The 25,134-nt window shown below is 45.1% G+C and overlaps 1 protein-coding gene across 3 annotated transcripts in view; it reads left to right on the top strand.

The window, feature by feature from the left end:
* CSGALNACT1 (chondroitin sulfate N-acetylgalactosaminyltransferase 1) overlaps window positions 1-20,728 on the top strand; it is a 342,071-nt gene extending 321,343 nt beyond the window's left edge. For all 3 annotated transcript variants that reach the window (XM_043562633.1, XM_043562613.1, XM_043562622.1), the window contains exons 6-9: window positions 6,023-6,201; window positions 7,350-7,444; window positions 16,350-16,431; window positions 19,045-20,728. In XM_043562633.1, the coding sequence (XP_043418568.1) occupies window positions 6,023-6,201; window positions 7,350-7,444; window positions 16,350-16,431; window positions 19,045-19,334 (646 nt within the window). In that variant the 3' untranslated portion in view covers window positions 19,335-20,728. The remainder of the gene's footprint in view (window positions 1-6,022; window positions 6,202-7,349; window positions 7,445-16,349; window positions 16,432-19,044) is intronic.
* The last annotated feature ends 4,406 nt before the right edge of the window (window positions 20,729-25,134 follow it).

Raw genomic sequence — 25,134 nt, 5'->3', positions numbered from 1 at the left:
TTTTGTTTATCTTTTCAAAAGAAATTTGCTAAAATGGAGTTGTATCAGCTGACTTGTATAAACTTAGAATCTAGAAAAAATTTAGAAAAGCTGCCCGAGAGTATGTTTAGTTTTAAATTCTTGACCATATTTGAATGTTTTCATTAAGTAGAACTCATAAGCAATTTCAATATTTAGAGCTGTTAGATTTAAATTTTAAGTTATACATTGAATATAATACTAGTTTTTGTGTAAATTTTTAAAGTATTTTTTAATGAAGGGCTATTGTGGGAAGTGCCACATTAAGAGAATTTTCTTGTAATGGTGGGAAGAAGTCTGTATGAGAGTAAATCATATTAGGCAACAAGATCTTTTATCATTTTCAATCCAGCAATTCTGGGAAATGTAAGTCAATTAGAGAAATTAAATCTCCAGTAGAAACAGTAGCTTTCTGAGGTCATTGTAACCTCTAAAAGAATGATTGTATATAACTTGGAGGAGTCCCTGTGCACCAAACTTATTCTATAAAAGAAGAGAATTGAATGAGAGACTTGAGAGTTTCATCAGTCAATAATACAATTCAAGAAGAAAAGAAGAAAGAATAATTGTGAGTAATCATGTGGCCTTTCGGAACTGCATATTCTGATTCTTAGTAGGAAATTACATGGCATAGAATTTAGTGCCCTCACTCTACCATGAAAGATGCCCATTTTTCTTACCAGGCCATTACTTTGTGTGTACCACTAAATACTACATTTCCTTGTATGGATAAATTAAATATTTCAAACCAAATTGTATCTTATTTTTCTCAGCTCTCTTTGTTATTTACATATTTTTCATCTTTCTAAAAGGATGGGTTTGTGCCTGTCCTTTGGAATCTGTTGGTTGGAAACTCTTTCTGATGACGTGTGGGGGCTAAAGCAGGACCCACCTGAGGGAAGAAGGAGGAATCTGGGCAGTGCCCTCCAACAGTGACAGGTCTGAGATATACCTAAGCTTTTCCCATGGATTCATCCCTTAATTTATCTGATGCTTCTTGATCACCCACTATGTCCCTACCTCTGTGTGCCACTTACTGCATACTGCCAGATCATCTCGGAAGGTGTAAAAAAAAATGCATTCCCTGCCCGCCAAGAACTTAGAGTGGTGAGGTCATCAAGTATGTGTCTATATAGGCAAAGGCACAAGAAGGCACCGGGCACAGGACAGATGGAGAACTGGGCAAAGTGCATGGGAGCCCAGAGAGGGCACTTCAGTTTGCAGCAAGGCATAAGAGGTAGTGACACTTGACTCAGGTTGTGAAAACTGAGTGGGGTTTTCTCTGGAGTGGATGGAAGAAGTGTATTCCAGAGGCAGGAGGCCCCAGCCATGGTACACCATCAGTGACCATTTTCTGGCTGCTCACTGTGGGGTGGGGGGTTGTGGACAGAGGACAAAACAGGGTCCTTGCCTGTGCACTTCTGTGTTCTGCGTTTTTGGGTTATAGTCTCATGGCTGTGTTGTGCACATTCCCAAACCCACTGCTAGACCCCATTGGGGTGAATCAGTGTTTTGTGTTGAAATGTGTCCTTGCTTTTGCATGGCCTCACTGCCTCTTAATAATACACTATTTCATACACTGTTGAGCAGGAGTACTCTGGCCTAGTGAGCAAGTCCCCCCCCCCCCCCCCCGAGTAAAGATAAGGGATGCATTGAAGGAGGGGCCTGGTTATCTCGCAGAAGCCAATTTCTCTTCATCTCGTTGTGCTCTGTGTTCTGGAGCTGGTGCTGATGAGTTTGAGATGAGAAGAGGGTGTCCGCTTCCAGGCCCAGAGGTTTGACAATGTGTTAATCTCTCTGTTCTGGAAAAGTGGGAAAGTGAAGCTGTTCTGATTCTTTTTCTGGTGTTTCCAGTTCAGCCCCCTTTGTTATTAGAGAATTTCTTTGTTAATTATCAGAGGCCCTTCTTGACAGCAAGAGGAGAGCAAAGGGTTCCTCCAGACATTGGGCAATTATAAGTATTTTGGATGAGTGATCAGGAGGAAGGACCGTACTATTACCCAGCTCCAGACAGACTCATAGCTGAGCTCAGTAACCTGGCAGCCATGCTGGGAACCACAGATGGATGACAGTTAGCCCTGGGCCTTCTCCAATACCCATGACTGGCTGATGGTGCCTCCCAGGCCACAGATGACTCTGTCCCATGCTGCCTCCTTGTGCACTCATGTCCAGCTCCCTGGTTCAGGCCTTCAGTGCAGAGCCAACACTGTTGGCTGACAGTACTGAGTACTGAGGCTGACAGTAACAACGCTGTTGGTCAGTGCTGGTCATGGTGGATGAGGCAGCCAGGCAGAGGTGGGTGGGGCAGGGTTCTTTGCGGAGATGAGGGTTCAGGGAAGCAGAGGTTGCTGGTACCATGTGGGTACCTGCCCACATCGAGCATAGGGGCTGCTGTGTGGACAGTGAGTGGACAGAGCCGAGTGCCATGCCCTGCAGCTTTCTGCATGGCCTGTAGACACACTGAGAGTGGCTTTGGAGTGCATTTTCAGATTGGGTAGTGCTGTGGACATAATGTGGATCATCTCATCCTTGTAGAGAGGTTGAATGAAGAGAAAGGAAGCAGATTGTCTTTTACATTAGGGCCATATGGAGGGTCCCTTGGCATCAGTTTTCCTGAATTCTTTCTCTAGAGGAAGCACATTGAAGCATAGAAACTGATGTTTTAAGACTTTTCAAAAAAGTTCTTCCAAACAAAGGTCATTTCAAACACTAGGCCCAGTGTTCTCCCCACCCCTTTTCCTAGTGGCTGTGAGTGACAGACAAGCTCCCAACCCCCATCTTCCTCCCTCCTCTGCCCTCTGCTGCAGCACAGCAGCTGGAAGCAGGGTTTGGGAAATTTGGAGGCAGAACAAACTAGTTTAAGTTACATATTGGGTAAGTGCATACTTCAAATTACCACTTTCTCCTTGAAATTTGTGGCACTCATCTGTCTCTACCATTCACTCAGTCCTGTCATGTAGTTAATGCGGTTACCTCTGTTTCTAATGCTGCTTTGTGTTCCTTTTTTTTTCTAAGATTTTATTTTTTTTAATCTCTACACCCAGCGTGGGGCTCCGACTCACAACCCCAAGATCAAGAGTCACACACTCCACTGACTGAGCCAGCTAGGTACCCCTGCCATGTGTTCTTATTTAAGTATTCAACGTGACTTAACTTTTGTAAAAATTTGAGATATATATATATATATATATATATATATATACACACACAATGGATGCTGTTCAAGTAGGAAAGTCAGCAGTTCCTTTAACACAACATGTTAAGAGCAGCATTTCTCTTCCTTTGGTGAAAGTTGCTTGCTGTTGTTCAAATATAAAGCATTTTTATACTTGAACTCTCTAATGATAGATCCTGGAAAACCTCCTGGAGGAGGTACCTGAATTATGAGTCAGAAACAAGCTGAATAAGGAAGGCTCTGCTCAAGGACATGCCAGTCCTCCATGCTCTGCCAATTAGCTAACAGATATCCCTGCAGTCTGGGAGGATCCCAAACAGTATGAGCCTTGAGACAAATCAAGAAAAAGACCCACTACTGGCTGTTAGAAAAAAGATGAGCCCCTGGGTGTGGATAAGTCCTATGAGAACTGGCAGGAGACTCCCTTAGAGGAAGAGGGAAAAATGTAGGCACCTCCCCAGGGTAAAACTTTCCTGAAAACCTCCTACTTAGGGCAGAAGGAAGTGGGTTGAGCTTGCCTTACAGGAGCTGGGCTATAGAAAGCTCCAGGAGATGTGAGCAGGACTTCAGGGGCCTCACTCCACCTCCACGTCTTTGCAACAAGTAGGTGGCACTGTCCTAGCTAGGGCCAGGATAGGTCCTGAAGAGGCTTTGGAGCATAACGTCAGTGCTACTCACAGAAAATATGAACTGGGGCCATCTACCGGGAGAATCCCTCCAAAGGTAGAGCGGTGCTGAACTGAAGGCAGAATCTCAGGAAAACAGAATTTTAGAGTGGAAAGGACCCTCTGGGCTCTGTAACCATCAAGTCACAATGAGGAAACTAAGGCAAAAGAAGTAAAATGACTTCCCCCAAATAGATTAGAGGCAGAGCTAGGATTAGAGTCATTCCTCTGTTCACACCTTTAATCACAAACATATGTGGAGCCCCTATTGGGGGCGGGTACGGTTCTAGGCCCTGGATCCAGGTTTACTGACTCAGACACCAGTGCTCTTCCAGTCACCAGGCCTCCTGCCTTGATCTAAATCTGAAAAGTGTGTCTGGCTTTGGACTTAGGTGAAGTTGGGCCCACAGATTCCAGAGATAAAAAACCAAGCTCACTCCCAGATCTGAAAGAAGATGATAAGGAAGGAGTAGCACGACTAGTTCTACTGATTAAATTACCAGATACAAGTACAACTTAGCATTGGAAAAGTTTCTGATTCTATATTTGTGTTGACCTTTACCCTAGATGGTTACTTGGAATACAAACTTTAAAATGGAAATTTTTTTTTGTATTTGTTTTGAATACATCAAGATTAGAGACAAGTGGGGCACCTGGGAGGCTCAGTTTGTTGAGCATCCAACTCTTGATTTTGGCTCAGGTCATGATCCCAGGGTTGTGGGATCAAGCCCTGTATCAGGCTATGCACTGAGCATGGAGCCTGCTTGGGATTCTCTCTTGCTCTCCCAATGTCCCTCTCCCCTCTCTCTTTCGCAAAAAAAAAAAAAAAAAAAAAAAGTGATTAGGGAGAAGTTAGGAATGGGTAGAGGGAAGAGTCAGGCTGTGGAAGGAGAGGAACCATTATGAAAAGAAGGCCCGTGTGAGCAGGAAAAGGGAGATTTGCCGAATGCCAGGCCCCTGCACACACAGGGTTAGGACTCAAAGTAGTTCTCTAGTTCTATCTGGCAGAAGACAATCCCTGTCCCTCTAGGTACAACATGAGTTCCTGGAATTTCTGCTTAAGACATTCCCCATTTCAGGAGCACCTGAGTGGCTCAGTCGGTTGAGCATCCGTCCAACTTTGGTTCAGGTCATGATCTCGCGGTTCGTGAGTTAGAGCCCCGTGTTAGGCTCTGTGCTGAAAGCTCAGAGCCTGGAGCCTGCTTCGGATTCTGTGTCTCCCTCTCTCTCTGACCCTCCCCTGCTCACACTCTGTCTTTCTCTAGCTCTCAAAAATGAATAAACGTTAAAAAAAATTAAAAAAAAGACATGCCCCATTTCAGAAGCTTCTGATGTCCTTGGGAAAGAACAGCCAAGTGAAGAAATGTCTTGGCTTTACTACCACAGGCCTGGGAATCCTCACCTGTGCTAATGATAGCAATTGCTCATGTTTACATACTGCTTTAGACTCTTGGCAGTGTTTATCTAACTAATCACTCTGTGAGATAGTTAAGGTGGGTGTTATTATTCCCATTTTGCAGATGAGGCAACTGCCCTTCCAGGAAATTAATGGGTTTGCCTAGATCACAGAATTAATCTATAGGAGAGCCAGGGTTGGGACAGCCCTGGTGATCTGAATCCAAGTCTGTAATTTTCCCTACCATGCTCTCTTGCTTTACCTAAAGGTGGGGAAGGAGTCCAGGTTTAACCTATTTGGAGATAGATCCACATCAAGACCATCATGCCTGGTCTCTGGAGTTGCATACAGATGGTAGGTGGGGCCATTCCAATGTGATTTTATTTCTTTGGCCCAGTGGTTTCATTAGGTGGTTCAGGAAGCATGGAGATTGCCCTGGGTTCTGTTGACCTAGTCTCCACTTGTTCAAGTTTTCTTTATCACAAAGAATATCCATTAGCCATAACAGTACAGTTTTCATAATGGGGAAATTGCTAGAGAAAGAAAACAGAAGTTACAACTTCACTAAGTGTTCTTGGTACCTTTAATCTCAGTGAGTTTCCAGTGAGTCTTGGTCATTCTGTATCTTCTTGGGTAGTCTCTGTGCCTGCAGGGTTACAAAATATAGGTGGCAAAATGTGGGTGGGCCCTGGTCACGTGTTTTCCGAGGGGGTTCTGTCTGCCTGGTGCATGAGCGCATGAGTGACTGTGTCTGGTCTTCCCTTTTAGAGCTGCCAACTTCAGGAACTTTACCTTCATCCAACTGAATGGAGAGTTTTCTCGAGGAAAGGGACTTGATGTTGGAGCCCGTTTCTGGAAAGGAAGCAACGTCCTTCTCTTTTTCTGTGACGTTGATATCTACTTCACCTCCGAATTCCTCAATACATGCAGGCTGAACACACAGCCAGGTATGGGGATCTGGAGTTGGCTCTTCCCTTTCTCTCCCCCAGGGTGGCCTTCAGCTCTGTCACACACTCATTCTCTTCATGGTTCCCTCTGATGTCCTGCTTCTGAATTGGCCCGATTTTACCCAATGACCAAGAAAAAGCAAAATCATCTGGTTTAATTTCTTCTTTATGTCATGGTGTGGGCCTGTCAGCTGCCGTAATTCTGGGACTCTTTGGCCTAGGTTCAAGTCTAAAACTCATTTACCATTTTCAGCTAAGAGGTTGGCCTGAGTGAACACCCACGGGAGAAAGTGCTGGGGGTTTGGGGGGACATGGACTGGAAAGCCGCCTGACACTAAAGGGAAAGGCATAGCTGTGGGCAGTTCCCAAGGGAGCAAGGGCTCTGAGTGGGAAGAACCCACAATATGAAAATGATTTTCATAGAGTTTGACTCATAGCAAGAGCTGATATTCAGCTGATAACTACTGTTAAAATATTGAAACTCTTCTGTGGAAACTGGTAAAGAGCAAGTGCTTGGGGTCCCTATATCTACTCCTGCTGCCTAAAGTCACCGTGACCCCTCTGGCAACCCTTTAGACTTCCCACAGACCAGCAATTAAAGGGTTAATGTCTGGAAGGGCAGGGAGTATCAGAACTCTTTCACACTCACTCCTGTTGGTTGATACCCAGTGCCACAGCCACCAACTGTCAGTATTTTGGGGTTTTTTTTGTTTGCTTCTATTTTTTATTTTAGAGAGAGGGAGTGAGCCGAGCACATGTGTAAGCAGGGGAGAGACAGAGAGGGAGAGAGAGGTCCCAAGCAGTCTCCACACTCAGTGCAGAGCCCAACATGGGGCTTGATCCCACAACCCGGGATCATGACCTGAGCTGAAATCAAGAGTTGGATGCTCAACTGATTTAGCCACCCAGGCACCCAAGGACTGTCAGTATTTTGAATACCACTTCTTTGCTAGGAGGTCAGAGATATTTGAGAGTCTGTCCCTCTGATCTACCTGTGCAGAACTCCTAAGATCTGTTTTAGGGTTCAGTGATAAGAAAAGGAAAAGTGGATGCAAATATCTGGGACATTTCAGAGGACTGAATATAAGTGTACTAACCTAATAGTGTTGTCTGTTGCTTTAAGTGAATGTTTGTTTTCTGGTTTGCAGGGAAGAAGGTATTTTATCCAGTCCTTTTTAGTCAGTACAATCCTGGCATAATATATGGCCATCATGATGCGGTCCCTCCCCTAGAACAGCAGCTGGTGAGTAATTACCCTGCAGGTGCCTTTGTGTGGCTCTGTTTCATGTCTTTCATTACCAGGGGCACCTGACCATGAGTAAAGGTGAGTGGAAATCTGTGGACTGATTCCCATAGTAATTTTTAAGTTTGTCAGACGTTCTGGCCTTTGCTCCCAGCGCCTTGTTGATTAAAAGTGCTTGCAATATTTAAAAGTGGAAAATAAATAGGAACAGTACCTTACAGAAAGGTAATTTCACACCTTCATAGTTTTCTTATATCATTTTTGGAAACTATTATTACTGCATTATGGATGCAACAAGCACATTTTCTCTTTATTATTACAAACTATATGAGGTAAGAAGGGTGAGATTTATGGTCCCATTTGACAGATGGAAAAGAGAAGTCAGAAAGGGTGGCTCACCCCAGGTCACACAGTGAGTGAGTCAGTGGGGGCATAAGGACAGATCCAGGGCTCTTCCCATCACACTATCATTGTCACAAACCACAGGGCCTTGGGTCCAGGGTAGCAGCAGAGGCATCACCAGCAAGGTAGCTTTTTTTTTTTTAATGTTTATTTATTTTTAAGAGAGAGAGAGAGAGAAAGAGGAAGAGGGACAGAGAGAGAGAGGGAGACACAGAATCTGAAGCAGGCTCCAGGCTCTGAGCTGTCAGCACAGAGCCCGATGCGGGGCTTGAACTCATGAACTACGAGATCATGACCTGAACTGAAGTCAGACACTTAACTGACTGAGCCACCCAGGTGCCCCACAAGGTGGTTTCTAAAGGAACGTTGGAGGGACTTCTCTGCTAAGGTCTTGGCTGCACAGATGATAGATAGTGGAGCCACACAGCCACCAAGAATCTCTGTACACCGAGTGGTCTTGGTGGTGGTGGTGTTGGCAGTTAGTCCATTCAGCAGAAAAGCTGTGCAGGCAGGAGGAAGATGACCCCAGAAGAGGGTCTCTGTCATGCACATAGGCATACCCTATGCCCTTCTGAGACAAAATTCCTCAGGATTATTGTCATCTCAAGCGTGAACTGTTACCTTTTCCTGCAGAGAGATCAGCTGAGTTTGTCTACAGCTGTTTCCAGCTCGGGCTGAATATCGGGGGCATCTGACCTGGGGCTGTCTCTTGTTCATCGCTTTGAGTAGCTCTGTCTCCTCTTGAGGCAAAGCCATTGCTTCTGTGCAATGGGAGAGTAATCAGTTTTCATTGGAAGTTCTTTGAAATTCTTGTGGAGGACTGATTCTGTCTTTAAGCTTCCAGAAATAGCAAAATCTGTTCATTCTCCTGTTAATCCTCTGATTAACCTCTGGCATCTCATTTAGGATCTTTTCCAGAAGGTTTCAGCCTGGTCCCCTGAGGTTGGACGAGGTTTGCTCCTCACCAATCCTAGCATGGTTTCCCTTTGGGCCCAAGCTGGTAATGGTAATGACCAAGTATGGTAATGAGTTCTCTCTCCCCTCAGTGAAATTCTAATACCACAGATATATACTGAATATCTGTTTATGTATCTGTAATTTATATACACAAATATGGCACGTATTTAGTATATGTGTGCTGCATATACTAAACACAGTATATGTCAACACAGTAAGAGTTTTTCACTCCCCAAGAACCAGTTTTTATCTACTTTAGGGTGATATCACTTCTGTGGAGACACAAAAGTTTTTTGTTTCCTTTCCATGAGTTCTCTGTTTCTAATAGTGTTTGGGAGTTGGGGGAAAGGGATACAATAAGCCTCCTTGGTTAAATAAAGTACTTAGTACTTCTTTGCATTTGACATCAGATGTGGTTAATTTTTCAACTTCAAATTCATAAGATCTTATTTGCTTGCAAGGAATTCTTTTCATTTCACACTTTAAAAGTTTTATCCTTTTATTACCATTCCTGCAGGGAAGCAGGTGCAAAGGGGAGCTAGAGGTATGGTGTAGTTAAGCCAGTTTCTCAGATCTCCAGAATTAATGGTCAAGCAGAAACAGAACTCAGATCACTGCATCCATAGCTCGAGCCTCTGAATTATCCTGCAAATGCAGGATATTTGACATTTATTTCCAAATGCACCTTAGAGCTATCCTGGAGCATGCAAATCTGATTATGTTAGGGTTCAGTGTTCATGATGATTTAGTCTAGAGAAACATAGCAGTTGTCTCTGAGACACTGGGGGTTCTCCATCCAAAAAGGATGTGTTGATTATGTTTGTTATTAGATGAGCCATGTATTGAGCACTTGCCACCTGCAGAGAACTAGACTAGACATTCTGGAGGAGTCAGAAGAACTGAAACAGTTTCTTATGCTCAGAAGTGATTGGGGAGGTCACTTTGCTCACCCTCTTGTTTTGTTTTTATAGACTGGCCCAAGATCACACAACCAGCTAGTAGCAGAACTCAGGCCAAAAGCAGGATTTCCTTACCCCAGTGCAATTGAAGCAGATTTGCTAGGATCTTGATGAGGGCTGAAATACAAAGGAAATGATCTGACAAAAATTCCAAAGGAGAACATAAAGCTACAGAAATTAATTTAATGGAGACAGAATGTGTAGGTGCTGAGAAGGTATAAAATAAAAAGAGATGATTAGAGATGGTAAGTTAGGAAAGACTTCCTACCAAGGGTTCATTTCGGCTCATTCATGAAAGATACAGGATATAGATACAGATATAGATATAGATATAGATATAGATATAGATATAGATATAGATATAGATATAGATATGGACAAGATAGAGATACAGGTAGAGATCGACATAGAGATAGAGATAGAGATAGAGATAGAGATAGAGATAGAGATAGAGATAGAGATAGAGATACTCTTGAGAGCCACCCCTGGAATACATCAGTATCAAGGTAAAGGGAGAATACAGATCCAGAATGTAGCTGTAACAAAAATTACCAACGGATGCAAACACAAGACAAATTTTCAGAGCAGCCCTGCAAATGTGACCTTGTTAGTGCCTGTGCTAGTCATTGCTTCTCAGGCCATTGCCACTGCTGTTTGATAACACTGTTTTCAGACTAAAGCCAGAAGCTACATTTATGATTTGTGTGTGTATATGTGTTCAGACTACTTATTTCTTTACTTTTGAGTACAAGCCATTAATGATAAAAAATATGCAAAATGATGGAATTTTATGCTAACATTTAATTTCTTGAGTTTTAAACCTGAGATAAAACTTGCTGATGCTTTAATGTAGAAAGAGCTCAGAGAGAAAGGAATGACTGTCATTTAAATAATTATTAACTTTAGACATTCCACTCTCTTGGCTCAAGCCTTGTACCTGCTGGGGCCACTGCCGGAATCTTCTACCTCTTCTGTCTGTAGACCTTTTCCCTCTCCTATAATCTGGTCTTTCCTTTACCCCCTGCCAGAGATACGTTTCCAAAACACAGATTAATCTCATTTTAAATAATCTTTTATGGCACAGAGCCAGTGGTGTGCTAGTAAATGTTTAACAACCCACACTCTGAAAAGGTGGGGGAGAGAAAAGCCCTGATTCATAGCATTTGCCACTTTCCATGGTGTCAGTACTCCCACTGTGGCCTATTTCAGGCCCCCAGAGTGATGTCACTGAACACCGAGGCAGGAAGAGACTTGTGCAGTCCTGGTGAGCTGGTACTGGCCAGCTGCGGCACCACACTGCCAGCCTTGATTCCTTTGTGGGATTAACTGCTCTCCACAAACTGACTCTGAAACTGGTTACAGAGGGAATGTCTGCAAACCCCAGCACCCGGCACATGGTACCAGCTTGGTAGACACCCAGGCCGGCTGCTCTGCCAGGCAAACATACCCACCCTGTGTGCCGGCCTCCCCCCTCGGGGCCATCTCCTCACCATCTCTGCTGCCTGCGGTGCCTGACATCTCAGTCCACCATGCATCCCACCCATCATTTAAATCCAGTGGCTTTGTGCTCCTCTGTCCAGCGTGTGAATGTTTTAATGGCTCCTGTCCTTGCCCTCTTGGATTATATACCCTTACCTGTCTCTACCCACTTCCAAGAAGTATTTCACCACTAACCTGCATTTTGGTTTAAATTTCTAAAAATTGCTGACTGGGCATAGTCCATCCTTTTGGTCTGCTTTTAAATATTCGGAAAGCAGACACTCACTGAGTTCCAAAAGTAGTGTTAACAGGTGCCGTACTCAAGCCTTTTGGAACCCAGCACTGTGCCTGCTTTATTTTGGGGAATCTCAGTAAGGTGATGAGCTATTATTATGCTCATTTCACAGCTGAAAATTTGAAGCTTAGAGAATAAGTCACTTGCTCAGATTGCTAAGTGGCAGGGCTGGGAACTCAGATCCTGCCCCGTATGATGGAGACTGGGCTAAGGATACTGGGTGGTAGGGGATGTGTCCTGTGGCCTCAGAGTGCTTCCATGAGAGCATAGAGTCGAGCTTTAGGTGGTAGATTCCTGGAATAGGGAACCTGGACGATTCCTGGTCCAATATGACACCCTTCAGAAGACACTTTATCTTAAAAAAAATTTTTGTTTAATGTTTATTTTGAGAGAGAGAGAGAGAGAGAGAGAGAAAGAAAGAGAGAGCACAAGTTGGGGAGGGGCAAAGGGAGAGGGATCAGAGCCTGGAGGATCTGAGCTGCAGCACAGAGCCCAGTGCGGGGCTCAAACCCACAGACCGTGAGATCATGACCTGAGCAGAAGTCGGATGCTTAACTGACTGAGCCACTAGGCACCCTGACACTTTTTTTTTTAAGCAGATACCAATAAAAGAAGACTTGTAGAAAAATGTGGGTTAATATAGACCTTGGAGGAGGTGGCTTTTGAGTCCATTCTTAAACCAATTCTATGACAGCTGTGCCTCCAGAATATCTTCTCAAGAAATGGAAACTGTCACAGCAATCATGGTGTTGGTTTGGGCTCAGCCACAAGTGGCCGAGTTCTCCTGGGCAGGTCACTCTGCTTCCGTGCTGCAAGGCACACGCAGCCTCCCTCAGGACCCTGATAATAAGGAAGGTACAGGGTGGGGTCGTGGAGTGCCCAGCCCAGCTACCAAAGCCCCTAAAGCTCAGCATGTGTGCGGCTCACAGGCAGGGCTGACCACATAATTGGCATGGCCCAGTGCACAGTGAAAAATGCAGGGCCCTTTAAGAATTAAGAATTTGAAGCCCATGAAACCAGGCAGGGAGCCCTCTAAGCGCGGGGCCTGGGGACTGCACGGGTCACATCCCACTGGCGTTTGTGAATGTGAGGCTGGGCGAATGCAACCTCAGTTCTTGGGAGGCTCTCTTTGATTTAGAGGAAATACTCTGCCTGAGTATTTGTTATTTATTTTATTTCAGGGCCCAGATTGCTTCACGGGCAGTTGTCCAAGTCAGCACCATTAAAGCAACAGGCGCTGCCTCCCTGGCTCCCCGCGCAGCTGCAGGGCGGCCGCCTTCCCACATCTTTGGGGAGAGACGCTGATTTGTGCTTTGTGTTTTGGTCCTAATAGAAAATAATCACCCCTGTCACGTGAATCGCCCACAGAGCTTTGGGTCTGGAAACTTCCTGTGGGAGAGCGGGCTCCACAACTGTCCTTTTGTGGTGTGTGCATGTCCCGCAGTGCTCTGCCGAGATCTAAGGTGGGGAGAGAAAGGGTGCTGCAGAGAGTTGAGAGGAAGCCAGCTCTTGAAAGACATTTTTTAAAAATGAGGATAGCACTTGAAAACGGAGCGGCGAAATTCAGGACAGGAGATGTTTTTCTTTTAACGTATAATCTTAGGGTTTCTTCCTCCTCTGTTGTAGTAAACATCATTGGTGTGTATCTTTTCAAAGCTTGAACAGAGCAGTGGAGCTCCTGAGGCCTGGGGCAGAGATTCTAAGAAGTAGAGCCCTCTGAACTGAGAACAAACTGAGGGTTGATGGGGGGTGGGAGGGAGGGGAGGGTGGGTGATGGGTATTGAGGAGGGCACCTTTTGGGATGAGCACTGGGTGTTGTATGGAAACCAATTTGACAATAAATTTCATATATTGAAAAAAAAATAAAGTATCAGGGATGACTTAAATAATAAAACATGACCTAACATGAAAAAAAAAAAAAAAAAAAAAAAAAGAAGTAGGGCCCTCTGCTCAGTCCCCAGGAAGGTGAAAACGTATTTGTCTGTTGGTCCAGAGCTACACAATTCTGAGAATTTTCGCCCTGGAGTTCCTAGGCCTTCTCCGAGCCACTCACGAATTCCCTAGTTGAACTATGTCTGTTCTTCAGGACTGCTCTTCATTCTTTCATTGGAGAAGCACTTATTGAGCACCTGCTGTTTGCTGGATAGTGATCTGGGTGCTGTGAAGGAGACCAAGGCCCTGGGCAGACATTCACCAGTGGTCATAGGGGAAGACAGAACAGAGAAACAGATGCATCAACAGGATAATTTCAGAGAGCCATAAGTGTTGTAGAGAAAGTAAACCAGGCGATGGGACAGAGAGTGACATGTTGGTGTGGGGGGGTGGTGCTGACACAGGCTGGGAGGGTGAGGATGACTGCTCTAGGCAAGTGACATTGGAGCTCAGTGGTGAGCAGGAAAAAGGTGACCTAGATAGGGAGTCTGCAAGTGTCCAGCCTTAGAGACCTGGGAGCCTGGTATGTTCAAGGGCAGAATAGAATGAGACACTGTAGGAGGGGATATGAGATGGGTGAGGCAGGCCAGGGTTGGGTCACATAGGACCTTTGCAGGCTAGAGGTTTTCTCTGGGTTTTATTCTAATTGCATTAGAGAGAATGCAATTAAAGCCCCTGCAGGGTTTTAAATTAGAATGAGCTGTGATCTGATGCATGTTTGAGAGTACTCACTCACAGCTAGGTTGCTCGTTGAGGGCACTAGTCCAATGACTCGGCACAGCTGTGGATGGTAGAGCCTGTCATACGTGAACTCCATCTTGCTCTGACATTATATGCTAAGGGTATGGATCAGATCAGTTTCCACCAAGGGCTAAATTTCAATAGGCATATCAGATAGTGGCGTTCCCTGGCTTGCCAACTTTAAAGCTGACATCAATAAGTGTTTATAAGGTGCATTCCCCAGCTCACAAATCAGTTTGACTCTGTCACATTGTCCCCAGGTGAGGGTCACTCTTTACCTTGTTCAACCTTGCTGGGCACTGCATCACAGCCCAGGTCTGAGCCCTGGCCCATTGTTCTTCCTGTTTGGAGCTTTCTCTTTTAGATTCCATACAGACCTCAGCCAAATGGTTGAAGTTTGGATATTGGCACTTCTCTTTGACTCCATTTTTACCTAGAAGCTTAGAGGACTGTCTGTGTCCTGACCAGCAGAAAAGACATTAAGCCATTAGCTGCAACAGAAACCATGTACCTGGTATGAAACAGAAACCATTTTTAAAAAATGACTCAGTGGAGATTTTTCCAAACTTTCCTGCCCTGCAAAATCTTTCCAGTTGATACTAATGAAATTGTCTTGTCACTTGGGAGATATTGTATAACAGGCCTTTGTTCTGCAGAAGAATTGGAGCACATCTGCTGGGCCACTAATGGACAAAACCTCTCTTGGTCCTTATTTCCTTTCAGCAGCCCTGACGCGTGTGTGTTCACTCTGTGCAGGCAACATCTATGTGTAGGTTGTAATGAAAATAAGGTGCTTCCATGGGTTACAGAGTAGAGAAATGTTTAAGTTCACAGCCCTTCCACAAACCATTTGTGGAATGTAATTGAGGCTGTAGTGGCGACAACATGAAACTTCGGGAAGGTGAAAAAGCAGTGAGGATGCATGTTTGGATAGTAGACCTGGAAAAGACCTTAGCCTCGATTTAGCTCAACTTCCTCATTTATAGGAAAGGAAATAGAAGCTCAAAGAAGTGAGGGACCTGCCTGAGGCAAAAAAGCCAGCCAGTGGTCAAGTTGGGAGGAGATGCTGGTGCTCCTCCCAGCCTACACCCGGCTCTGATTAGCAGTGAACAGAGCCAGACCTCGCAGGCAGGAAAATGCAGAAATCCCAGTGGATGGGGAAAGGGCAGCCTCCTTCCCCTTTCCCTTCCCCAGGAGGGCACTTTCTCCACTAAGCACCTATGTTGACCTCAAGAATGAATCATAGAAAAGAGCTATTAAGGTGTCAGACTTAGTCCCAGAGTGATTTCAGCCAAACAATTACAGTGTTTTAAAAGCCTTGGTGCTTTAGCAAATGCATTGGAAATTTACTTGCCGAGTAAGAGACTGAGGAGGACCAGGTCTCGCTGTTTGAAGACAGTCACTGCTTGGATGGTCTCTCGGCAGCCCTGCAGCTTGCCACCACCACAAATGCTTTGGGGAACAGTTTGGTTTTAAAACAGTTTAAAGATGAATGGACAGAGTCTTTCTTCAGAACCTGGACTCTTGGCGCCCTTTACCTCAGCAAGTGAGACTTAGCAGAGCCGGAGTAACACGCTGCCTTCTCAGGTTTTCTTTTTATTCCCCGAGGGAGTCCTGTTTGTGCCCTGTGCCAGGGCAGCTGAATTCTGAGTTGTTCTCGATCCCTTTTCTCCACTTCCTGAGCCCTTTGCTGGCTCCCTGCCCAGCCCTATGCGAGGGGCCGAGGCCTCCAATTCTCTCTGGCACTGGTGTTGGGCCAGACACGTAGGTGGCTTTTCCATGGCGCTGCTCAAAAACTTGCTCTCCTGGTTTGTTTTTGAGTGTGTGTGTGTGTTGTGTGTGTGTGTGTGTGTGTGTGCGCGCGCGCACGCCTGTGTGTTTTCATGCCTACACCCTAGAAACATTCCAACCAGAGGTGCCAAAAATCACAAGGCCCATTTTGGAACTGGTGACTTCACTGTATTCCTACCCTCTGAAAGGACTCAAATCCATCTGCATTTCCCACACAGGGTTGTGGTTGTGGCTACTGATCAGTGGTGGGATGGGCTCCCTATTGAGCATTGCTTACACAAGTTTGTGAATCCTCTCCATTTTTATCTACTCTATCCTCCCCTCTGAAATGACTGTGCTTTCCCTGCAGGTCATAAAGAAGGAGACTGGATTTTGGAGAGACTTTGGATTTGGGATGACCTGCCAGTATCGGTCAGACTTCCTCAATATAGGTAAGACCAGGCAGAGGGCCGCGAGTCCGCGCCTCTGCTGCCACCAAGAGGCCGTGAGAGGCCACGAGGAAGTCAGGGCAGGTTCCCAGGAGTCTAATGACAAAGGTGGTGCCATTTCCTAGGAAAGGCCCTTCCTCTCATCATGGACTGAGGCGCTGGACCAGGACAGGGCTTGGGAGTGTGCAACACATGAGCCCCTATAATCTCCATCAGCCCCTCTCAGTCACCCCAGTTGTAGCACACAATCTCAGGGAAAAGGCAGTTGTTGCAAAAAAGGCAGCCTCAAGGCAGGTCCCCCCAGTATCTCCTAGTTCTGGCTGTAGTCCCTCTCTTGCAGAACTTTCTGGGCCTCCATAGTAGCAGGGGCCACTGAAAAAAATAAGGGCAACATGAGAAATTTTGGAAAATCACATACCAGAAAATATCCAAATTTCTCTCTGCTGAACTTGCAAAAATTCCAAATGCTACTTCAAGCTCTGAGTGTACAGTCACCATCAACACATACATGTGTGTGTGCACATACACACACACACACACACACACACACACTCCCAGAGCACCAAGAGGAAAGGCCCTTAGGTTGCAGTTGAGGAGACCAAAAGGCAAAGGGTCTGCAGCAAGTGAGGGACATAGGATGAGAACAGAGCATCTCCTGTCCCCCTTGGAAATGCCACTCCCCTCCCCATAGTGGTACCTACTCATGTGCCTTGAAACAGAATTGTGGATTATACATGACTAGGGTATGAATGAACAGGCTCGAAACCTTGATCTTGCGCTCAGGGGCTCAGGGTAGACCCCAAGCTTGGATGGAGTCAGGGAGGCCCTGCAGAGCATGGAGACTTCTATCCCTCCACCTCCCTGTGGGCCTCCCAGAGTCTGCTCCTCTTGCTCTCTCCTGGTGATTCCTGTTCACCCCCGAGGCCTAATGCGTCTCTTTTTAAGATCAGTGACTCAATCTGAGCAGCCCCAGGTTTTTGTCCAGAGGGGAGTAGACTTCAGGGACTATAGAACCCCTATGAAAAGAAAGAAAGAAACAACTTGAAGCTAAAGAAGCAGCAGAGCACCCAGGAGGTTGATCTCTGAGTGGCTGGGTGCTCCCACATACCGGCAACTAACCATAGGTGTTCTTTGATTTCTCTAAGAAATATTTCTAAATGATTATGTGCAAATCAGAATTCTAAAAATGACTAAAATTTTTTCTAAAGCAGATTTCCATTTCAAGAAACTCTGTTTCCTTGTTCTGTGTACAGGGAAGGATTTTTTTTTTTTAAATGGTGTATGTTTATCCAATTTGAATTTAGAATAAGTTGGATTTTCCTAAAGATGGGGCATAACTGCAGTTGAAACGTGTGGGGAGGTGGTGAGGGTGCTTTTCCTCAGTAAGCCATGGCCATGACCTCAGAATCTCTGGGTCACATCTGGACCCAGGTAATTCTTTGCAATCTTGTATTTATTTGTAAGCATCTTAACTTTTGCACCTTCTATTTAATAAGTTGTGATGATACCGATGATAATAAATCAATTACAGATAACCAAGCACTGCCCCTTACATTACTATGTCATTTGGTTATGACATCTAGTTCATTTCAGGATAAAGAAACCAAAACTCAAGAGAGGTGAAGTGGCCAAACCAAGACTCAAATTCTAGACGCCTGACTCAGTATCGTACACTGGCCCACCAGTGGGGTACAATGAATCACTCGTGTACATAGCCCAGCCCTGGTTGGGATGCAGTTTTCCTGTGCGGGAGCCCCTCCCCCAGGCCCAGCGATGGCCTTGATCAGAGCAATGCAGCCTGGGGGCTACAGAGGGTAAAGGAACTACATGATACCTCTGATGAAAGGTGTTGAGGATGACTTTACTCCTTCTTGTACGAATTAAATAAATCTCCTAGGCAAGAAAGGGACAGTGACAAAAAACACAAGTCTTCTCTGGTTCTGTTGGTTTGCAGTGGGCTTTAGGTTAAGAAAAGACAAGGGGCATCTCAGTTTATAAAAGTGAGACTTTAAGGGACCATTACTCTGTGAAGGCGTCCACCATGGAGTGAAACCACATTTTTTGAGTAGAACTTCAGAACTGGGAGGCCAGTCCCTTAAACATGCCTCACTTCACCGGCCTGTGATGGACACACAGCTTTTGGGACCACTTTAGTGTATGAAAGGCAGAGTATTTTGTGGGATGTAGTTTTTTTCATGCTGAGATCCCATTACTCTTCCAGGCTGCAAGCCCCTGCTTCACTTTGTTTGAATGACAGGAGGCCACATTCAAACAGAAACAAGAGTTTCCATTTGAAGGTTTTAAGCTGAAAAGTCTTAACATGGGGCTCAGGCCAACATTAGCACTGCTGATGGCTCTCAGAAGCAGGCAGGTGCTGGGGCTTCTCTTTGCAGTCTTATTCTCTCAAGGAGTTGATGCTGGCCACCACTGCCACCAAGGTCCTGAGTTCCCTTTCCCGGATAGACATGCTCATAACTTGGGGGGTGGGGGGAGCAGTGAAACATCTCCCCTAATGCTTCCTCTCTTCATGCAAAGTTCTGTACAGATCAGAAAGGCAAGTACAGATCAGGAGACTGGCTGCGCAGCTCGATTCAGCGGTGTGTTCTCTCCTGGCAGGTGGCTTTGATTTGGACATCAAAGGCTGGGGTGGAGAGGATGTGCACCTTTATCGCAAGTATCTCCACAGCAACCTCATAGTGGTGCGGACGCCGGTGCGGGGACTCTTCCACCTCTGGCATGAGAAGCACTGTGTGGATGAACTGACCCCTGAGCAGTACAAGATGTGCATGCAGTCCAAGGCCATGAACGAGGCATCCCATGGGCAGCTGGGGATGCTGGTCTTCAGGCATGAGATAGAGGCTCACCTTCGCAAACAGAAACAGAAGACAAGTAGCAAAAAAACATGAACTCCCAGGGATAGATTTGGGGAGATGGTTTATTTTTTCCCTTTTGTGATTACTGAATAAGTGGCTGTGACAAGGAAAAGATTTCCATAAAGGGCAAAAAAAAAAAAAAAAAGAATTCAACTGATTAGTAAAAGCGACGAGGGGGAGAGCCTCCGATTTCCCTCTGCCTGTTTGGCTTTACGCAACAGGAATGAAAATCTTTGCCTGCAAAAGTAGCCCAAATGCATCCCATGTAGTCTCTGACAAAGGCAGAATGATTGTGAGATTATAAGCCTAATGGCATGGAGGTTCTGATTGTGTGTACAGCAAAGTGAGAGCTGTTATCTTTTGTGCTCATTGAAATATTCATGAATTGAGACCAGTTTTGTAAAAAGTTCTTGGGAATGAAAGGCAAGCACATGTCTCCCCATATGAACTATTATATTGGTAGAGCTGTAGTGCCCAGGAATGCTAAAATATCAGAAGACAGGTGAGGAGACTTCGTGATACTCAAAGATACACCCATGGCAATCCTTGTGAGTATATGAAACAAAACCAAATGGACTCAAAAAGGAAAAAAAAAAAGAAACTATTGTATCATTTCCACCCAAGATTAACCAAAAATAATCTGCTCATCTTTTTTATCATCGTTTTAACCATCTCCATTTCTCAATTTTATTTAAAAATGCACTTTTTTGGCTTATGAGTTATATTCTGCTTATTTAATTACCAACTTGCAAGCCTTACTAAGAGAGCACAAGTTAGCATACATTTTTATATCTTTTAAGAAAATACTTTTAGGTATATTATGAGAACTTTTCGTTCAGATTGATCCCCGTATCCAAGGACATGCCAAATGCTGATCCCGTCAGACACCGAATGTCAGATCTTTGGTCATATGGAAGTCATGGTGTGGGGCTACTGATACATCAAGACATATAGATACTTTATCTGAAGAATATTTCCCAAGGGGAGCAACTGAACACTGGAGGGAAAGAAAGATACACTTTTTACCTTAGCAGAAAAGGAAAACTCATTCAGACTGGTAATATCTTGATTTATTCAGAAGTCAAAAATACATTTTCTCCTCAGGAGAACTGGGGATCACTTTCTTACCTGTTTAAATAAACCAAAGTATACTGTGTGAACCAAACAATCTCTTTTCAAAGCAGGGTGCTCTTCCTGGCCGCTGGCTTTCATGAGAAGAAATGCAGACAAATGTATTTTGTGAAAGATCACTCCATCTGCCTGAGTCAAGTGAGATGTAAGACTTTGCTACATGTTCACCTACCCCCACCTAGGGAAGTAACTATTTTTTAAATGACGCAGTTCTACTGAGTCACTAAGATGCTTCTGAAAATGGCATTTTATTACAGTTTCCAACTATTTAAAAAAATAAATACAGTTAACATTGAGTGATTTCTACATTCATGTGAAAATTATTTATTAGCCAGCACCAGATGCATGAGCTAATTATCTGTGATTCCTTGCCTTCTGTTTGCCCCCAGTCAACTCATTGTTTAAAAGCTTCAGGAACATTCAAGCTGTTGGTGTGTAAAAAAAAAAAAAAAAAAAAAAAAAGAGAGAAAGAAAAAAAAGAAAAAAATGCATTATATTGATTTGTACTGGTAGTTCACAAATTTTAATCAAAACGCAGGACATGAATGTAAGGTGGCATTGGAGAGCTAATAAAATATGATTTGTGGATATGATTTCTTCTTGGAGCAAGAATGCCATGTTTTTAGTTTTGGGAAAACTTTTTACATGTGCAGAGACCAGGATTTCTCAACCTTGGTGCTAGAGACATTCTGGGATAGATCATTCTTTGTTGTGGGGGCTGTCCTGTGCACTGTAGGACATTTAGCAGCACCTCTGGCCTTCACCCACTAGATGCGAAGAGCATCTCTCACCTAGGCTGACAACCAAAATGTATCCAGTCATTTCCAAATGTCCCCTGGGGGACATAAAACTACACCTGGTTGAGAACCACTGGTATAGAAGGAGAGAACCATAATGAAAACTCTGGCTGTGAATACATTTTACTTGTCCTTTTTATTTTTTTTAAAGCTGATTTATTTTGAGAGAGAGAGTGTGCACACACGTAAGTGGGGGGAGGGGCAGAGAGAGAAGGAGGGAGAGAATCCCAAGCAGGCTCCATGCTGCCAGGACCGAGCCCAATGTGGGGCTTGATCCCATGAACCATGAAATCATGACCTGAGCTGAAACCAAGAGTCGAACACTTAACCGACTGAGCCACCCAGGTGCCCCTACTTGTCCTTTTTAGTTAGAAGAAATTGAGAAATGGTTCCCAAGGTCCCTTTCTAATTGAGTTTCATATTTTCACATACCCTGGTGATACTAGAGATTCTGGGCACGTCTGGCTTTGTGGGACTGACCAGCACACTCCTCCTATATTCTTCCAGTGTCTGGAGGACGTACTTCCAATAGGCAGGCAACAGGAAGCAAATGTGATCATGGAATTAGGTCTAAGTGTCCTGCAGATGCTACAGTCCCAGGCTGTACTGTGGGCTAACTAGCCATTTGTGCTTGTTTAAATTGCATCTCACAGATGCCTGAGGCAGCGATTAAGAACTGAGTTTCAGCAATTGGTTAAGAATTGCTGAGGGTAGCTGAAGAGAAGATGAAACAGCATAATATTAAACCATTTCTCCCTTTTTAGAACTTAGCTAAAGCAGTTTTATCAACAAGTAGGAGCCCTCTTGGGGCATCTGGCTGGCTCAGTGGGTAGAGCATTCACCTCTTGATCTGGGGGTTGCAAGTTCAAACCCCATGTTGCGGTAGAGATTACTTAAAAATAAAATTTTAAAAAACAAACAGTATGAGCCCTCTGAAAGTGCATGTAAGAGGGGATCTTAGTTTGAGCTGCTATATCAAAAATACCTAGACTGGGTGACTTAAGCAACAAAATGATTATTCAGGTCCTAAAGGCTGAGAAATCCAGGATCAAGATCCGGTGTCTGGTGAAGACCCATCTCCCTGCATCCTCACAGGGCTGAGAGCAGAGGGCTGGCTGTCTTCTGGGCACTAATTCCATCGTGGAGCCTACCTCATGACCTAATTACCTCCCAAAGACCTCACTTCCAAATACCATCACATTAGTGCTCCAACATCTGAATATTGTAGGAACACAAACATTCAGTCCATAGCAGGACCCATCCCCCTTCCCTGGACCAAGACACATACAAAAGAAGGGTTGGTGAAAGCGCCACTGAAACGTTACATTGAGGGGCTTGGAATTTAACCTCAGCAGCAAAGGAAAGCAGTAATGAACTCTGGTTTGAAAGACCCAGTCATGACATCTTCTAAAGGAAAGATACTGCCAAGGAAGCACTGAGTCTTGTGTTTAAGGTTCGTTCCAACTCTCTACATCCTCCCTCTGTTCTTACGGTATAGAAGTCACCTGGTAACTGGCCCAGCCGTCTCTCTGGAGCTGGGGTCTCTGCTACAGACCTGGGTCTTCTCTGAGCCCTGGTGTGCTGACGCAGCCTTGTGAGAAGTGCTTGTTTGCCCCACCACCCACTCCCCATCCCAGCCAGTTAACTATTCACCAGCACACCACTGCCTCCCAGTGACATACCTGTTCTCCTTGTGCTGGCGTTCGTCCAGCCATCTACTTTGCAGCACCCCTTCTGTGTTCATAAATGTGGGCAAACTGGCTTCTCTCCATACATCAACAATGAAAGAATCAGGCCTAGAAATTTGCAACAGGTGAACAGAATCTCACACAGCCCTGCTTTGAAGATTTTGTCACACTCAAGTAGACATCATACGCAGTTCTGAAATGTATGAAAATTGCTGCCCAGAACCTAATTTCAATAAACTTTGTTTCAGGGAAAAGCTAATGTTATCTAATCTTATCAGTGTTCAGTGTGGTAGTTAATACCAAGGCTTCCCCGGCCAGACTGCCTGGGCTCAAATTCTAGCTTTTTCACTTGCAACCTATATGATCTTAAGCCAGGCACTCGGCATCTCTGTACCCGTTTCCTCATTCAGGACAGTGAATGCAGTCACATCTGCCGTACACATGAGGCACATAGCAGGTATTCACATTCAGCTATTATTTGATACCAGTTCTGCATTCACAACTATTATGCTTCCCAGCACGTCCATAGCACCTCTTGGGCCAATATGGGTCGCACATTAGAGATCATGAACCCATCACGTGTGCACCATTGTCCTTTTATTTCTGTTATTCTGAAAACAAGGTCCATCTACCTGAAGAAGGATAACTAGGAATGTAAATTTTAATGGATAACTTCTTCCTTAAATTGCACACTCAGTAATTTGGAGTCAATAATTTGGAGACATTAGGGAAACAGGTGTTTGAGGTAGGGTGCATAGCCAGGCACCTTCTGTACAGAATGCCACTCTTCTAAGACAGGTAATATCATTATCCGGGTGCAGAAGTGGTAATGAACTCTCTCAGAGGCCCAGACTGAAAGTGGCTGGCTTGTCAGGCTCACACATCATGGCCCCATCCTACCACCAGCTCCAAAAGGCTTGAAGGTCAGGAGACGAGGGTAGACAAGGGAGTTTGGGCTTGGGACAAGTCCAGACTCTGTGATCTTGTGCCTCAGTTTCCCACTGTTTCTCTACTCTTCAGCCCACCTGAAAAATCCCCTGACAGTGACCAAAAACAACACAGTGATCCAGAAACATGGATTGTGCCGGGCTGCTTCCCTCCAGCTGCTGTGAAACTCCATGACAGTCGGGCTCTGCAGTCTTGGAAGCAGACCTCCAGCAGGATCCCAGGGCCGTGCACTTCAAGGCTGCCTTGAAAGGGAGGGGAGAGCAAGTGGGAATAGCGGCCTTTTGAAAAAGATTTGACATTGTTTCTGAGAATTGCCGATCAGAGATAATGCCCTTGGGCGGTCCCTTAAAGGTGGGTGTGTTTTACTCCCAACACCCAAGTAACTGGCAGCTTTGTGTGATCCATATTCTGATTAGCTTTATATTTGAATTCAAAGCTGTTTCTCCTGGCAGGACTCTGTGCTTTGCTGTTGCTGCCAAAAACTATGGGGACTGTGCCAGCTGGTCGGGGGCTTTGGGTGGTGGTTTTTTCAATACACAGAGAATGTTCTCTCAGCAGAGGTGCCTTTCAAAATGTGTCTGTGACGCTGATCCTCTGAACATGCCCTCTGGAGTGGGCAACTCCAGGGCCCCTTGGCTGTGTCTGCCTTTGCTCTTCCAAGGGAGGGTGTAGGTCACAGCCTGGGAAGAGAAGCAGGCCCTGCCTCTGGGCTGTCTCTGCCGGTCAGCCAGTCACCCAGAGGCTCAGGGAGGGCCAGGACACCTTCAACGACCTCTGCCCAAGACTCATCAAATGTCCTTTGGTGGCTGGCTTTGCAGACAGCCTGTCTGCCACAGGCAGTACCCAGGTGGGACACTTGGTGAACTGGCCTTACTCTTCATCAACCTGAGTCAGGACATCAGCCTGAATTGAGGTGAGCACAGTACTGGAGGGGATTCCCTCCACCCCAGTTAATCCCACAGTCTCCAACCCCACCCCAGTCTGCTACCAGACCAGTACCCTCCAACCCCAGAGTTTAAAGAATTTCAACAGCAGTCATCACCTGGCCTGCTAGGATGTTAAACCCCATTTGAAACAGTTAAGAAAAATAAAAATTTAAAAATAAAAATGGACAGCAAACAGCAAAACCCTCAAGTTAAATTCAAAGAAAGGCTGAAGGAAAAAAATGTTTTTAACTATGTGTTCTTTCTTCTAGTCATTAGTCTCGAACAGAGCCATGTAAAAATCACACCTAGAATGTGTGAGGCTGTCAGGAATAGCGGTGGTGTG

The sequence above is a fragment of the Prionailurus bengalensis genome, chromosome B1, assembly GCF_016509475.1.
Source record: "Prionailurus bengalensis isolate Pbe53 chromosome B1, Fcat_Pben_1.1_paternal_pri, whole genome shotgun sequence".
NCBI lineage: Eukaryota > Metazoa > Chordata > Mammalia > Carnivora > Felidae > Prionailurus > Prionailurus bengalensis.
Note: the sequence above shows the minus strand (reverse complement) of the source record. Positions and strands in the feature narration are given on the sequence as shown.